The 14,838-nt window shown below is 41.4% G+C and overlaps 2 protein-coding genes and 1 non-coding gene across 4 annotated transcripts; 1 reads left to right on the top strand and 2 right to left on the bottom strand.

Annotated features, from left to right (window-relative positions):
• Positions 7,754-11,191, top strand: LOC104719826 (cation/H(+) antiporter 18-like). Of its 2 annotated transcripts, none has more exons than XM_010437810.2 (4): positions 7,754-8,055; positions 8,419-8,641; positions 8,741-9,742; positions 9,838-11,191. In XM_010437810.2, exons 2-4 carry the CDS (start codon positions 8,444-8,446, stop codon positions 11,056-11,058), a joined length of 2,421 nt encoding a protein of 806 aa, XP_010436112.1. In that variant the 5' UTR covers positions 7,754-8,055; positions 8,419-8,443; the 3' UTR covers positions 11,059-11,191. The 2 variants fall into 2 exon arrangements, with proteins under 2 accessions (XP_010436112.1, XP_010436113.1); XM_010437811.2 differs by having other exon boundaries at positions 8,045-8,105.
• Positions 11,592-11,675, bottom strand: TRNAL-CAA. The gene has a single exon. It is a non-coding gene; the product is annotated as a tRNA-Leu (tRNA).
• On the bottom strand, positions 12,870-14,679 carry LOC104719825 (reticulon-like protein B4). Its single transcript, XM_010437808.2, has 5 exons — positions 14,373-14,679; positions 13,684-13,864; positions 13,463-13,604; positions 13,294-13,363; positions 12,870-13,201 (listed from the first exon to the last, which is right to left on the bottom strand). Exons 1-5 carry the CDS (start codon positions 14,572-14,574, stop codon positions 13,023-13,025), a joined length of 774 nt encoding a protein of 257 aa, XP_010436110.1. The 5' UTR covers positions 14,575-14,679; the 3' UTR covers positions 12,870-13,022.

The raw sequence follows: 14,838 nt of genomic DNA, 5'->3' as shown, positions 1-14,838 counted from the left end.
GAACAGAAGGCTAAGCAAACAATAATTCTAATACACAAGAAACACAACTCACCGTGGAATCACAATCAGGCTCGAAGAGGATGTTCTAGGACTTCATGCCACACACAATTGCCAATCACACAATCAATTATAGCATGTAATCCTAAACATCAACAGCAAAAGCACAATGAACCCTAGACCTAGAACCGTAAGGGCTCTGATACCAAAATGAAACAACCCTTCCCTTTTTTTTTTTTTTTAAATACCTTAATTTACTAGTGGTCCCATACCCACTAACATCCTAACATCAATCAATAACCGCGGATAATCAAATAGAACAAATTCCATTAAACCAAAAGAATTCCAACATTCAAATCCAATAACCAATAACATCAATCAAATAAAGAGATAACCAACAACTAACATCCTACAATGTTCCTTTGACCTAATCTAGCAACCTAACAACAGCTAGACCACAATCAATCAAGTCTCTAGAACACCCCTTCATCATCGCCTTGATTCCACGATCACACTTTGCCTTTACCTGCACATCACAAACAACAATTGAGATGCGTAAGTATTATCATAAATACTTAGTGAGGCCGTCCTCCCATCTACTGGGTTATACACACAAGCATATGAGACTCCCAAGTCAACAAACAACAACAACACAATCAACATATCAAACCAGGAAAATAAGACTCGGCAGGTACTAGTGTCGACCGATGCTCAATCGGTGTCGACCGATGCTACAGGAACTGGTGTCGACCGATGCCGGAATGGTGACGATCGATGCTACTCGAGACGGTGCCGATCGATGCTCCACAAAAGTGGTATCGATCGACGCCTCTTCTGCAGTCACGATCTGCGCGAAACTCAGCGACGAACTCCGATCTCAATCAACACAGATTCGACTCCAAACACGTCTAATCATCTCGGAATTCACTAGAAATCACAAATACAATGTACCCAAGCAAGCAAACACCACAAATAACAAGGAATCACACAAAACAAGGGAGATCTCATGCTTAGATCAACCATGGTCAAGCACTCACCTCAAGAACAAGAAGTTTGGATTGAGAAACGTGGAAAACAACACCTCCAGAAGCTTCCCCTTCGATTCCAGCAACAGCTAACACTCCTACAGCCTCAGATCTCTCCAAAATCACCAAGAACAAGCCCAGAAATCCCAGAAAAGTTTTTCTCTCTTTTCTCTCTTTCTTTTCCTCTCAAAAACGGCGAGAACCACAAATAATACGACCTAGGGTCGTTTTTCCCCTTTTACACACGATTAGGGTTTTAAATCAAACCAAACCGAACCAATTCGGTAATTAAATCAAACCCGACCAAACCGGAAAACATGGTGTCGATCGATGCCACCAAGGGTGTCGATCGACACCCACACCAAAAATACACAAATTGGTTCGCGGATGTTACAATTCTCCCCCACCAATATGGATTCGTCCCCGAATCCCGCAATACCGTCCATCTGCCAAGGACCTCCGTGCCACCGTCATCACGGCCCGCACGTCCCCAGACCGGACTAAACACCATCAGTCAAGGTTTCCCGTGCCACTGTCGCAACAGCCCGCACACCTCCGACTGACCCTCGAGGTCTCCCTCTAGCCAATATACTCGCATCATAACACTATTTGCTCACAACTCAGTGCTTCCCCCGTCCGTGGTCGCAACCAACGAATCATGCCGGCTCGCTATCAGGCCAACCGCCTTAAGCTACGGCATCCAGGAAGTCACTCACACACACTCCCCCCGCTCTCGGGTCGCAACCCTCGAGACATACCGGCTCACTGCCGAGCCTCGGCTCACAGCTACGGTATCCAGGGAGCCTCACATATCCCGCTCTTGGGTCGTCACCCTCAAGCGCGCTCTCGGATCGTCATCCGAAGCAACATACCACTCCCACTCTCTGGCCACAAAGTCCATCGAGCTATCGGTATCACGTGAGTTAGGCTCGCACGGCCTTGAGCAAAAACAAACACTGATGCCAACGAGTATCTCCCGGCTAGATCTACCTCACATTTCCACAAAACATTCCCATTTTAGAAACTTTCTATTTATGGAAACCTTCCTTTTGTGGAAACTTTCTATTTATGGAAACTTTCCAAAAATAGAAACCCGAGCTATTTCTCTTTTCCCATGACAACAACAGTCAAACATAAAGAAAAAATACTCATCTTATTAATCTTAAAAATGTCATAATCGTTACAATCTCAACGAAATTACATCAGAAAAACCAAAAATACAACAACCGGAGCCAACAACCCGCATCCCGAGCACCACCTCATCTTGATACTTAGTCGCACAACCAACCACCCCTAAGCGACCAAATATCAAGAGAGATGGGCTGGAATACTCCGTACCCGCTCCAGCCACGGACTACAACTCGGACCCGGCTAGACAAGCTCAAGTAGCGGTCTGCTTCTCAAACCACTTCTTAAACCTTGCCTTCATCCTCGCCTCGGGCTCCCAAGTCTGCTCCTCTACTCCGTCACAGTCCCACAGGACTCTCATCAAAGGAATCTTCTTCTTCCGAAGTTCCTTGACTCTCCTCTCGAGCACCCTCACTGGTCTCGCCTCTAAAGTCATGTTAGGCTGAAGATCCTCAGGAATCTTAGCCAACAACTGATCACCCTCGTGAAGACACTTCCTCAGCATCGACACATGAAATACCTTGTGGAACGCACGCATAACCTCAGGCAACTCCAGCCTATATGCCACTGGTCCCACCCGCTCAACCACTCTGAACGGACCCATGTACCTCGGACTCAACTTAGTCTCTGACAATGACCTGTTCGGACCCCGCAACATGGCCATCTTGAGGTACACTCTATCACCAACCTAAAACTCAAGATCCTTCCTCCTCTTATCAGCATAGCTCTTCTGCCGATCCTGGGCCTCCTTCATGTTCAGCCTCAGAACCCAAATCTTCTCCGAGGTCTCCTGAACAAAATCCGCACCATAAATGCTCCTCTNGTACCCACTCCAGCCATGGACTACAACTTGGACCCGGCTAGACAAGCTCAAGTCGCGGCCTGCATCTCAAACCACTTCTTAAACCTTGCCTTCATCCTCGCCTCGGGCTCCCAAGTCTTTTCCTCTACTCCATCACATTCCCACAGGACTCTCATCAAAGGAATCTTCTTCTTCCGAAGTTCATTGACTCTCCTCTCGAGCACCCTCAACGGTCTCGCCTCCAAGGTCATGTTGGGCTGAAGATCTTCAGGAATCTTAGCCAACAACCGATCACCCTCGTGAAGACACTTATTCAGCATCGACACATGAAATACCTTGTGAAACGCACGCATAACCTTAGGCAACTCCAGCGGGTATGCCACTGGTCCCACCCGCTCAACCACTCTGAACGGACCCATGTACCTCGGACTCAACTTAGTCTCTGACAATGACCTGTTCGGACCCCGCAACATGGCCATCTTGAGGTACACTCTATCACCAACCTAAAACTCAAGATCCTTCCTCCTCTTATCAGCATAGCTCTTCTGCCGATCCTGGGCCTCCTTCATGTTCAGCCTCAGAACCCAAATCTTCTCCGAGGTCTCCTGAACAAAATCCGCACCATAAATGCTCCTCTCCCCCCACTTGAGTCCAGCACAACGGTGTACAACAAGGCCTCCCATACATTGCCTCATAAGGAGTCATCCCAATACTCGCCTAGTAGTTGTTGTTGTAAGCAAACTCTACCAAGCTCAAATGATCTTCCCAATGACCACCCCAATCCAACACACACATCCTCAGTAATCCTCCAAAATCTGGATCGTCCTCTCTGACTGACCGTCTGTCTGAGGATGGTAGGCTGTACTCATATGCACCTTTGTGCCCATCTGTGCCTGAAACGCCTTCCAGAACACCGAAGTGAACTTGGAATCTCTATCANTTCAGGAATCTTAGCCAACAACCGATCACCCTCGTGAAGACACTTATTCAGCATCGACACATGAAATACCTTGTGAAACGCACGCATAACCTTAGGCAACTCCAGCGGGTATGCCACTGGTCCCACCCGCTCAACCACTCTGAACGGACCCATGTACCTCGGACTCAACTTAGTCTCTGACAATGACCTGTTCGGACCCCGCAACATGGCCATCTTGAGGTACACTCTATCACCAACCTAAAACTCAAGATCCTTCCTCCTCTTATCAGCATAGCTCTTCTGCCGATCCTGGGCCTCCTTCATGTTCAGCCTCAGAACCCAAATCTTCTCCGAGGTCTCCTGAACAAAATCCGCACCATAAATGCTCCTCTCCCCCCACTTGAGTCCAGCACAACGGTGTACAACAAGGCCTCCCATACATTGCCTCATAAGGAGTCATCCCAATACTCGCCTAGTAGTTGTTGTTGTAAGCAAACTCTACCAAGCTCAAATGATCTTCCCAATGACCACCCCAATCCAACACACACATCCTCAGTAATCCTCCAAAATCTGGATCGTCCTCTCTGACTGACCGTCTGTCTGAGGATGGTAGGCTGTACTCATATGCACCTTTGTGCCCATCTGTGCCTGAAACGCCTTCCAGAACACCGAAGTGAACTTGGAATCTCTATCAGACACAATACTAGCAGGCACACCATGCAATCTGACTATCTCTCTCATGTACTTCCTGGCCAAAACTGCTGCTCCATCAGTCTTCTTGATGGCTAGGAAGTGCGCAGACTTAGTCAAACGGTCCACAATGACCCAAATCGCATCAAACGTCCTCGACACAGGTAATCCCACCACGAAATCCATCATGATGAAATCCCATTTCCACTATGGATTGGGCAATCTCTGCAATAAACCACCAGGAACCTGATGTTCCGCCTTCACTAGCTGACAGGTGTCACACTTTGCAACCCAATCGGCTACGTCCTTCTTCATCCCGACCCAGTGATAATACCGCTTGAAGTCACGATACATCTTGGTCGCTCTTGGATGAATAGAGAACTTGCTCGAATGAGCCTCTCTCAGTATCTCCTACCTCAAATCCTCACCCTTGGGCACACACACCCGACCATGCACAAGGATAGTACCATTAGCAGAGACTTGATACTCTGAACCTGCAGTCTTAGAGGCACTCACCAGACCCTCATCACTCTCCTGAGCTAACCGCACTCTACTCAGCAACTCCGCTTGATCAGCTGCACTCCAAACCCAAAGGCTCCTGTGAGATAGCACACAACCTCAATGCACTAATCTCACCTATCAATACCTCCATATCTTGCTCCTGAGCCGAAGCCGCCCGCTTCCGACTCAAGGCATCTGCAACTAGATTAACCTTACCAGGATAGTAAGCTATGTCTAGATCATAATCCGCTACTAGCTCCATCCAACGCCTCTGGCTGAGTGAAAATGTATTTCAAATTCTTGTGATCTGTAAATACTTGTACCTTCCCGCCATACAAATAAGACTTCCAAATCTTCAGAGCAAAAATCACTGCTGCCATCTCCAGATCATGAGTAGGGTAATTAGCCTCGTGGTTCCGCAACTGCCGCGAAGCGTAAGCTATAACCTTCCCCTGCTGCATAAGCACACAACCCTTCCCTTTTTTTTTTTTTAACAATATCAATTCACCAGTGGTCTCATACCCACTAACATCCTAGCAATAATCAACAACAGCGGATAACAAAACAATTCCATAAAACCAACATGAATTCCAACAATAACAATCCAATAACCAACAATGCAATAAACCAAAAACCAACAATGAAATAACTAAGTTCCAACATCTTCCACTGTTCTATCAACTCAACACTAGCAACCTAACAATAGCTAGACCACAATTAGTCAAGCCTCTAGAACATCCTCCTCCTCATCGCCTTGATTCCATGGTCACACTTTACCTTTACCTGCACATCACAAACAACAATTGAGATGCGTAAGTATTATCATAAATACTTAGTGAGGCTGTCCTCTCATCTACTAGGTTATACACACAATCAACTGAGACCCTCAGGTTTAAGCAAGCAAACAAACACAAACAATACATTAAACCAGGAAAACAAGTCTCGGATGAGACTGGTGTCGACCGACGCTAACACCGTGTCGATCGACGTTGGCATAGAGTGGTGTTGACCGACGCTATCTCGATGTCGATCGATGCGAGTGGTGTCGATCGACACTGCCTCTGCAGACGCGAACTGCACGAACACGAACGACGAACCTCCGTTTCAAATCATCTCAAAACCGTCCCAAACTCACCCAAATGCCTCAGGAACCTATGAGAAACCCGAAACCAACAAACCCAAAAAAGCAAACACCACAAATAGACAAAGAACAAAAAAAAAAAGAGATCTCAGGCTTAGATCAACCATGGTCAAGCTCTCACCTCTTTTACAGGAAGATTGGAATGAGAAACAATGGAACCAACACCTTAGGAAGCTTCTCCTTCGTTCCCAATACAGCTCTCCCTTCCACAGCCACAGATCTCTCCAAAAACACCAAGAACAAAGACAAAAATCTCCCAAGAACACTCTAAACGCTCTCCAACACTTTCTCTCCTTTTTCTCTCTTCTCTCACTCAACGGCGACAATACAAGACAACCTAAAACCCTTAATTCGTCGCTTCTCCTCTTATATACTTAGTTTAGGGGTTTCCAATTGAACCAAACCGAACCAAATAACAATTAAAACAAACCAATCAAAATTGGAAATGATAGTGTCGATCGACACTCATACCACAAATATAATTTCTGGTTCGCAGATGTTATAATCTCCGTCTCTATTTATATATTTAAGTTGTAAACTTGAAATTCTTAGTATGACTACGTCTATATTGGAGACTATGTCATAGACTAAACATGTAAAAAATGTTATCCTAATTAGTTGGAAGAAAATTCAGTGTGGGTAATAATATTTCTACTCTACTATAGTTATTTTCATTGGATTTTATATAAATACAAATGATGATGAAATAGCAAAAAACAATATGATAGTTACAAAATATGCTTGCGCCAAAAAGAAATCATATACTTGGATTGTGAAGGTGTGAAATGATCAACAATCAAGAGTTAAATGGTCAAGGCTTAGATTAATTTGTGATATAATTCACAAGTTAGTGATTATAAATTACACACTAAATAAATAAAAAATAAAAAAAACTATACTAATGGAAGGGGATACCACTATATCAAGACCTTTCTCTCTCCCTCCCCCTGATTATATTAATGAATTACTAAAACTACTGCTTTTTTTATATAGGATATTGATATTCCATAATTGATTGGGTTATTTTCATCTCATAATATTCGATATTTGGTGTAATGATATCTAATTATCTATGGATATTTTTGGTGGACTTATGATCTGCTACTAGACTACAATCATTTTTTATAACTATTTTTATGTGGAAGTATTAGTTTTATAATTTCATAAATAAAAATAATCTATTCTATTTATGGTTTTATATTGATGACAAAGAAAAAACGAAATACAGTATAATCGATTAAAAAAGTATTAAATTGGATGGAATGAGCCAATGGGGAAACAAATGTTGACTTTATCAGATACATCTTTTCTTTTTCGGTGTTTCGTTAAACAAAACACTTAAAAAAAAAAAAAAAAAAAAAAAAAAAAAAAAAAAAAAAAAAAAAAAAAAAAANCTCTCATATGAAATTGCAAACACCATTATAAAGTTTTTTTTTTTGGATGCACCAACATAGTATCTCATTATAAACTTATGATGAGTAATAAACTTATGAAGTGGTGACTAAGCATTAAGTATCCAAGAGAGAGAGAGAGAGAGGGACCTGAGAGAGAGATGGTTTGTTTGTTGTGAACTTGTAACTAAAGAAGGCACCACTGCTCACATCATCACAATCTCTCTCTCTCTCTCTATTTAAGTCGTAATCTTCAAGTCAATATCGATCCAACTTCTCTCTGTACACTTTTTTTTTTTTTTTCCTTGTGTTGTTTTTGTCGCCTTCTCCGCTTCCGCAATTTCCACGAATCATCCTACTCCTCTCTCGTTGATCTTTTCACATGTCGGCTTATTCCAAAGCATAACTATTTCAAGTCCGACTACTTCCCTTCGCCTAGTGAGATCAGCTAATTTCTTCAGGTAACTCACTCTCTCGTTAAATCTCTTTACAATGCCTTGATTTTTTACAGGTATATAAATCATGGCTTTTGACCTGCTAATTTCGAGATAAATTTCCTCGAGTAATTAGGGAATCTAATTTTGCCGTTCTCTGTTTTCTATCTTGGTGCAACTCTCTATATGCATGTATCAAATTATTTTTATCTTTTTTCGAGAATCTTTAATTGAAAATAAAAATCTGTTATGATTTTGTTTTAGCTATTTCTAATTCTATTAGGATAATACCATTTTGAATTTTTTTTTTTTTTACTCTGATTCTTTTAATTGGCCTTCCAAGTTTATCTAAAATTTTATAAAGATCGAAGCTTTATTTTTCTCTTGTAGGGTTTTTGAAGAAACAAGTTGAAGAATGGCTACTACGAATTCTACAAAAGCTTGTCCTGCTCCGATGAAAGCAACCTCTAATGGTGTTTTCCAAGGAGATAACCCAATAGACTTTGCGTTACCTCTGGCGATTCTCCAGATCGTCATTGTTATTGTTCTCACCCGTCTTCTTGCTTACCTTTTAAGACCTCTGAGGCAGCCTCGTGTTATTGCTGAAGTTATTGTATGTTTTTCTTTTTTTATCTCTCTGTCGTCAATTCCTATGAGTCTTTTATCGATTTTGGTGAATGATTTAGTGGTCTGTTGTTGATGATTATGACAGGGTGGGATTATGCTTGGACCGTCTCTTCTTGGCCGTTCTAAGGTCTTTCTTGATGCTGTGTTCCCAAAGAAAAGCTTGACTGTTCTAGAAACTCTGGCTAATCTTGGCCTTCTCTTCTTCCTGTTCCTTGCCGGACTAGAGATTGATACCAAAGCTCTTCGTCACACCGGGAACAAGGCTTTGGGAATTGCCATGGCTGGAATCTCTCTTCCGTTTGCTCTTGGCATTGGTTCTTCATTTGTTTTGAAAGCAACAATCTCCAAAGGAGTGGATAGTACTGCGTTTCTAGTTTTCATGGGTGTGGCGCTCTCCATCACTGCATTCCCTGTGTTGGCTCGTATCTTAGCTGAGCTAAAGCTTCTAACCACTGAAATAGGACGGCTTGCAATGTCAGCAGCTGCTGTTAACGATGTTGCAGCTTGGATTCTCCTTGCTCTTGCCATTGCTCTCTCGGGATCCAATACATCTCCCCTTGTCTCTCTCTGGGTTTTCCTTGCTGGATGTGCTTTTGTTATTGGTGCTGCTTTCATCATTCCGCCAATCTTTAGATGGATTGCCCGGAGGTGCCACGAGGGAGAACCCATCGAAGAAACCTACATCTGCGCCACGTTGGCTGTGGTTCTTGTTTGCGGGTTCATTACTGATGCCATTGGTATTCATTCCATGTTTGGTGCTTTTGTGGTTGGTGTTTTGATCCCAAAGGAAGGACCTTTTGCTGGTGCACTCGTCGAGAAGGTGGAGGATCTTGTATCAGGTCTCTTCTTGCCGCTTTACTTTGTGGCGAGCGGTCTTAAAACGAATGTGGCCACGATTCAAGGAGCTCAGTCTTGGGGTCTTCTGGTCTTAGTCACCTTCACAGCTTGTTTCGGTAAGATTGTTGGCACTCTCGGTGTTTCCCTCGCCTTCAAGATACCAATGCGAGAAGCCATCACATTAGGATTCCTCATGAACACTAAAGGATTGGTCGAACTCATCGTCCTCAACATAGGAAAAGATCGAAAGGTACAAACTTTTTTCCAATCTGAGAACAATTGTGCGTCAGGAGAGGTCCAAAGATTATAACTTTAAATAATTCTCTCTGCTGATGTATTCCTCAGGTTCTGAATGATCAGACATTTGCCATAATGGTTCTAATGGCTCTCTTCACAACCTTCATCACCACACCAGTCGTAATGGCAGTCTACAAACCAGCAAGAAGAGCCAAGAAAGAAGGAGAATACAAAAACAGGACGGTAGAGCGAGAGAACACAAACACACAGCTTCGTATCCTCACGTGTTTCCACGGAGCCGGAAGCATCCCATCAATAATAAACCTCCTGGAAGCATCAAGAGGCATCGAAAAAGGCGAAGGACTCTGCGTTTACGCTCTCCACTTAAGGGAACTATCAGAGAGATCTTCAGCTATCCTAATGGTTCACAAAGTCCGCAAAAACGGAATGCCCTTTTGGAACAGGAGAGGAGTCAATGCAGACGCAGACCAAGTGGTAGTTGCTTTCCAAGCGTTTCAACAGCTGAGCAGAGTCAATGTCAGACCAATGACAGCAATCTCATCGATGTCTGATATTCACGAAGACATCTGCACAACAGCTGCAAGAAAAAGAGCAGCCATTGTGATTCTTCCGTTTCACAAGCATCAGCAGCTCGACGGTTCGTTAGAGACGACACGTGGCGATTACCGTTGGGTGAACAGGAGAGTTCTGCTTGAAGCTCCTTGCTCAGTTGGTATATTCGTTGACCGTGGACTCGGTGGCTCAAGTCAAGTCTCAGCTCAAGACGTTTCTTACTCTGTTGTTGTTCTCTTCTTCGGTGGTCGTGATGACCGTGAAGCCTTGGCTTATGGGTTACGTATGGCGGAGCATCCCGGAATCGTTTTAACTGTTTTCCGATTTGTGGTAGCGCCGGAGAGAGTCGGAGAGGTTGTTAATGTGGAAGTGGGTGACAACGGTAACAACGAGAAGAATCTGAAATGGGATGAGGAGATTATGTCTGAGATAAGGAAGAAGTCGTCGGTGGATGAATCGATCAAGTTCGTGGAGAAAAGGGTTGAAAACGCCGCCGTGGATGTTAGATCGGCGATTGAGGAAGTACGGCGGAGCAATCTGTTTCTGGTTGGTCGAGTGCCAGGTGGCGAGATTGCGTTGGCGATTAGGGAGAACAGTGAGTGCCCAGAGCTTGGACCTGTCGGAAGTTTGTTGATTTCGCCGGAATCATCGACGAGAGCTTCGGTTTTGGTGATTCAGCAGTACAACGGCGCCGGGACAGCTCCGGATTTGGCTGCGACGGAGTTAGTGGCTTCACCGGATAAAGACTCTGAATAAATCAGTGGTTTAATAACAACGGTTCGGTTCGGTTCGGTTCGGTTCAGGGGAATGGTTTACCATAAGTAGTGAAAAAGTTGGTTAACGGATACAGTTTTAATCGAATGACCCGGACTTTGTTCTCACTGTCTAATCAACTATTCACTGGATTGGGGTTAAGTTTTTTGCTTTTAATAAAAAATAATGGTTGGTTGAGCAACATCAAATAAGGAAAAAGAAAAAACAGATGAACGAATGATTAAATTTGTTGTTGATATTAGGTTCATGTTGAAATAATAAATCGTCTGTTTCAATAATTTTTTTTAATGCCTGTATATTACTTGATATTATTATAAAGTGCTGTAACTTTAAAAATAAATCAATCATGGAGTATCTAAAAAACTAAATCAATAATAGTAAGATATAAAAAATTCAACAGTAAATATAAATTAATAATAGTAAGATATAAAAAAATTCCAATATAAATGGAGATAAATTTCATTGGGTTCTTTCGATTAGTTAAAAAAATTACATAAATGGACAAAATAAAGAATTGTCAGAAGTGGGGTTTGAACCCACGCCCTCTTACGAGGACCAGAACTTGAGTCTGGCGCCTTAGACCACTCGGCCATCCTGACTAATGATAGTTATGTCAACTAATAACTACATATGATTGCATAATGATCGAGTTTGTGCACTTATTAATCTAGTTATGATCGAGTTTTTGCACATACATTCTGCGATTAGTTAGTTCGTTATGTATTACTATCATAAAGATTCATTTTTTGTAAAACTATATCAATTAATGTTGTTAACAAACTATATCCAAGAACCATTAATTGATAATTTTTGAATTTGATGTATTAATAGTTATGAAAGATAGTTTACTAAATATAAATAAATAGTGCATTTATTACTAAGCATTTTTTAAAATTTGTGTGAAAACTCTATATAATCAATTTTTGATATAGACGGAGTAAGTTATTTTTACTTTCTGTTTTCTCAAAGCAAGAAACCACTAATTAGACTAACTCAAACTCGATACGAACTCATGTTATTCCAAATTTGAAATGCATCCAACAACTAGTAGCATTGGAAATCGGAGAAGCAAAAGTCTTATTCTATTATGAAAACCAAAAGTCACACATAAACTTAACTTTCCTATAAAGGGTATAGAGACTCTCTCACAACTCCTACTATGATAATTCAAACGAAACACACACAAAACAAAACAAAAAGGTTTTTGAAAAAGAAAATGAAATACAAGTAACCATTTTTTAAGTTGATGAAAAGAATTATATTGACTGTTTTTGTTGTTAGTTATGATCATTTGTGTGTGTGTGTTTATGTAATTTATAAAGCTAGATCCATATTAGCTCAAGCCTCAGGGTAATCAACAATGCCTTTCTTCAAAGTAAATATTATTAACTAAAATTACATTCTTATGATGGGGAAGAGGTTTTAGTGTACACGGCTGGAGAGACTTGTTAGGGATGATGGAGTGAAAAAGGCGCTTGGACTAGGAAGCAATACCAGAAAAATAAAGTTTCTCCTTCTGCCAAACAAGGCAGTGTAATTAAATTAATAATGCCTGATCGGTCTCTACTTCAGAAGAAGGAAAGGAGGCTGAGCAGAAGAGAAACAGTTCATGATGATGTAAAGTAAGATCCTAGTAGCAGTAGCAGTGAAGAGCGAAAAACTCATGAAACGCTTTTAGTTTTATTTTTGTTGGACTAATTTTCAGATAGGGTGCAATATTGAAGAAGGATTAGAAATGAATCAAACACAAATAGCCAACAACAATAATTAATTAACATCCATCTGTTCTCTCATACTCTAAAATATTTTTGGTTAAAAACCCCAAATATATAATGAACATAATAATAATAACAAGAGACCGACCAAAAGGGTTTATCAACCAACAGCTTCTAACAAAACATGTTATGAACCATTACTACGATTCCAACGAGAGTAACTTACATTCCTTAATCCTTCTTCTTGTTCAGAGCTCCTCTTGGAATCTTGCTCAAGACTTTACTCAAAACCTTCTCATCGAGCACTGCATATTGCTTCTTGATCTCTTTCATAGCCTTCTCGCCAAAGGCATCGACTTTGTCCTCATACTTTTCGTAAACCACAGGAATGGTGAAGAGAAGAACAGTAGCTGGAAGCAAAAAAAAAAAGAGACTAATTATCAAGCTATGCAAGTGTGATTCCTGTCAGATTGAAAGCAATAAGATGCATATGAATCATTACCAATATAGAACAATGTCAAGAAGTTGCAGCAACTGCCAATAATGGACAATGCCCACAAGCCAGCAATTACCTAAAAGATGTGCAAGCAAGTGTTAGCAATTTACTAGAAACATGAGAAAAAAAGGAAAAAGAAACCGGTTTGCATCGAGGTAAATAACATGAAAGATACCAAGATAAATTTCTTGAGATCTCTTCCTGATGCAATGTTCCTAAGAACGGTAAAGCCACGATTGATTTCAATCCTTAATCCAGAAACAAGTTGAAGAACAGGATCCTCGGGGATGTGAACTTCCGGGAGGTGAGGAGTTGCCCTGAGAATGTATAAACAGTTAATCAAGCAGTTGTTGATGCATCGTTATCTCATACACAAAGGATGTTTCAAAAACTTACTTGTGGATAAAGGTGCAAGCATTAGACCACAAGAACAATGCTGCGAGAGCAGCCATGGCAAAGTGACAGAGAAAAGTGAGGAAATGGTATTCGATCAACTCGAATAATACCCAAGAAGCAGTTATAGCACCAAACACTCCACCAGATACCTTCTTGTTTCTCCAAAGGAATATATCAGCAGCTACATGCAGCAAACAATGAATTCAGATATAGCGAAGTTTCTGAGTTTTTTTTTCACAAGCGTTAAGCATATGTTCGACCAAATTAGATAATCAAGTACAAGAATTACAAATACACACTCAATTTCAGCTTTTCAAATAAGAGCAAAATCACTATGTAAACTACTCACCTAGCAAAATCACTATATAAGATACTCAATCGAGCGTAAACTACTCAGTCGAGCAAAACAACTGTATAAGATTCTAAATCGAGCAAAAACAAAGTTCAATTTCAGTTTCAGATAAGAGCAAAATCACTATGCAAGCTACTCAACCCAGCTGAATCACTAGTAAACTACTCAATCGAGTAAAATCACTGTATAAGATACTAAATCGCTATGTATAAGATACTAGATCGAGCTAAATCGCTATATAAACAACTCAATCGAGCTAAATCACTATATACTATACTAAATCGAGCAAAAAAAAAAAAAGAGTGGTAAATTCGAAGATATAGAGATAGGTCCATACGTTTGCCGCCACCGAGAACCTTATGAACAGGCTTCTCCCTTCCGAAAAGTCGGTAGATCTTTGACTTGAAGGACGACGACGAAGACGATGTAGATTTCTTATCGTCATCGGAATCGGAAAGAGAAGAGGAGTCACCATGGCCATGGATCTTCTCAACAATCTTCTCCAAGATCGATTCCTCGTGCTTGTGGTCTTCCACCATTGTTGTTGATTCTAGAAACCTCCGAGAAAAAGGAAAAAAAAAAAACCTAACTCGTTTACTTGTTTTTGAAAGAATCGAAGAGAGTGTGTCTGTCTGTGTGTGAGACAGTGACAAATAAGAGAGCGTGTACGTCAGATTCAATCGCATCCGTTGATTTGAGAATCTCAATCCAGTCCGTTGGATGGATTCGGATCCGGGCCTCGAGTAGGTGACTGTCCACGGTGGAAAATCAGAATTTTTTTTTTTTTTTTTTGGTAGCAGATT

The sequence above is a fragment of the Camelina sativa genome, chromosome 10, assembly GCF_000633955.1.
Source record: "Camelina sativa cultivar DH55 chromosome 10, Cs, whole genome shotgun sequence".
NCBI lineage: Eukaryota > Viridiplantae > Streptophyta > Magnoliopsida > Brassicales > Brassicaceae > Camelina > Camelina sativa.
The sequence above is the reverse complement of the archived record's forward strand: the minus strand, read 5'-3'. Positions and strand labels throughout refer to the sequence as shown.

What these genes read in the sequence shown, in the direction of transcription:
- LOC104719826 (XM_010437810.2), top strand. Translation starts at nt 8,444, where the DNA reads ATGGCTACTACGAATTCTACAAAAGCTTGTCCTGCTCCGATGAAAGCA. An exon ending in GTGTTATTGCTGAAGTTATT is followed by an intron (nt 8,642 to 8,740) that starts GTATGTTTTTCT and finishes TGATTATGACAG; the next exon opens with GGTGGGATTATGCTTGGACC. An exon ending in ACATAGGAAAAGATCGAAAG is followed by an intron (nt 9,743 to 9,837) that starts GTACAAACTTTT and finishes TGTATTCCTCAG; the next exon opens with GTTCTGAATGATCAGACATT.
- LOC104719825 (XM_010437808.2), bottom strand. Translation starts at nt 14,574, where the DNA reads ATGGTGGAAGACCACAAGCACGAGGAATCGATCTTGGAGAAGATTGTT. An exon ending in GGTTCTCGGTGGCGGCAAAC is followed by an intron (nt 13,865 to 14,372) that starts GTATGGACCTAT and finishes TGCTGCATGTAG; the next exon opens with CTGCTGATATATTCCTTTGG. An exon ending in ATCTCAAGAAATTTATCTTG is followed by an intron (nt 13,364 to 13,462) that starts GTATCTTTCATG and finishes CACATCTTTTAG; the next exon opens with GTAATTGCTGGCTTGTGGGC.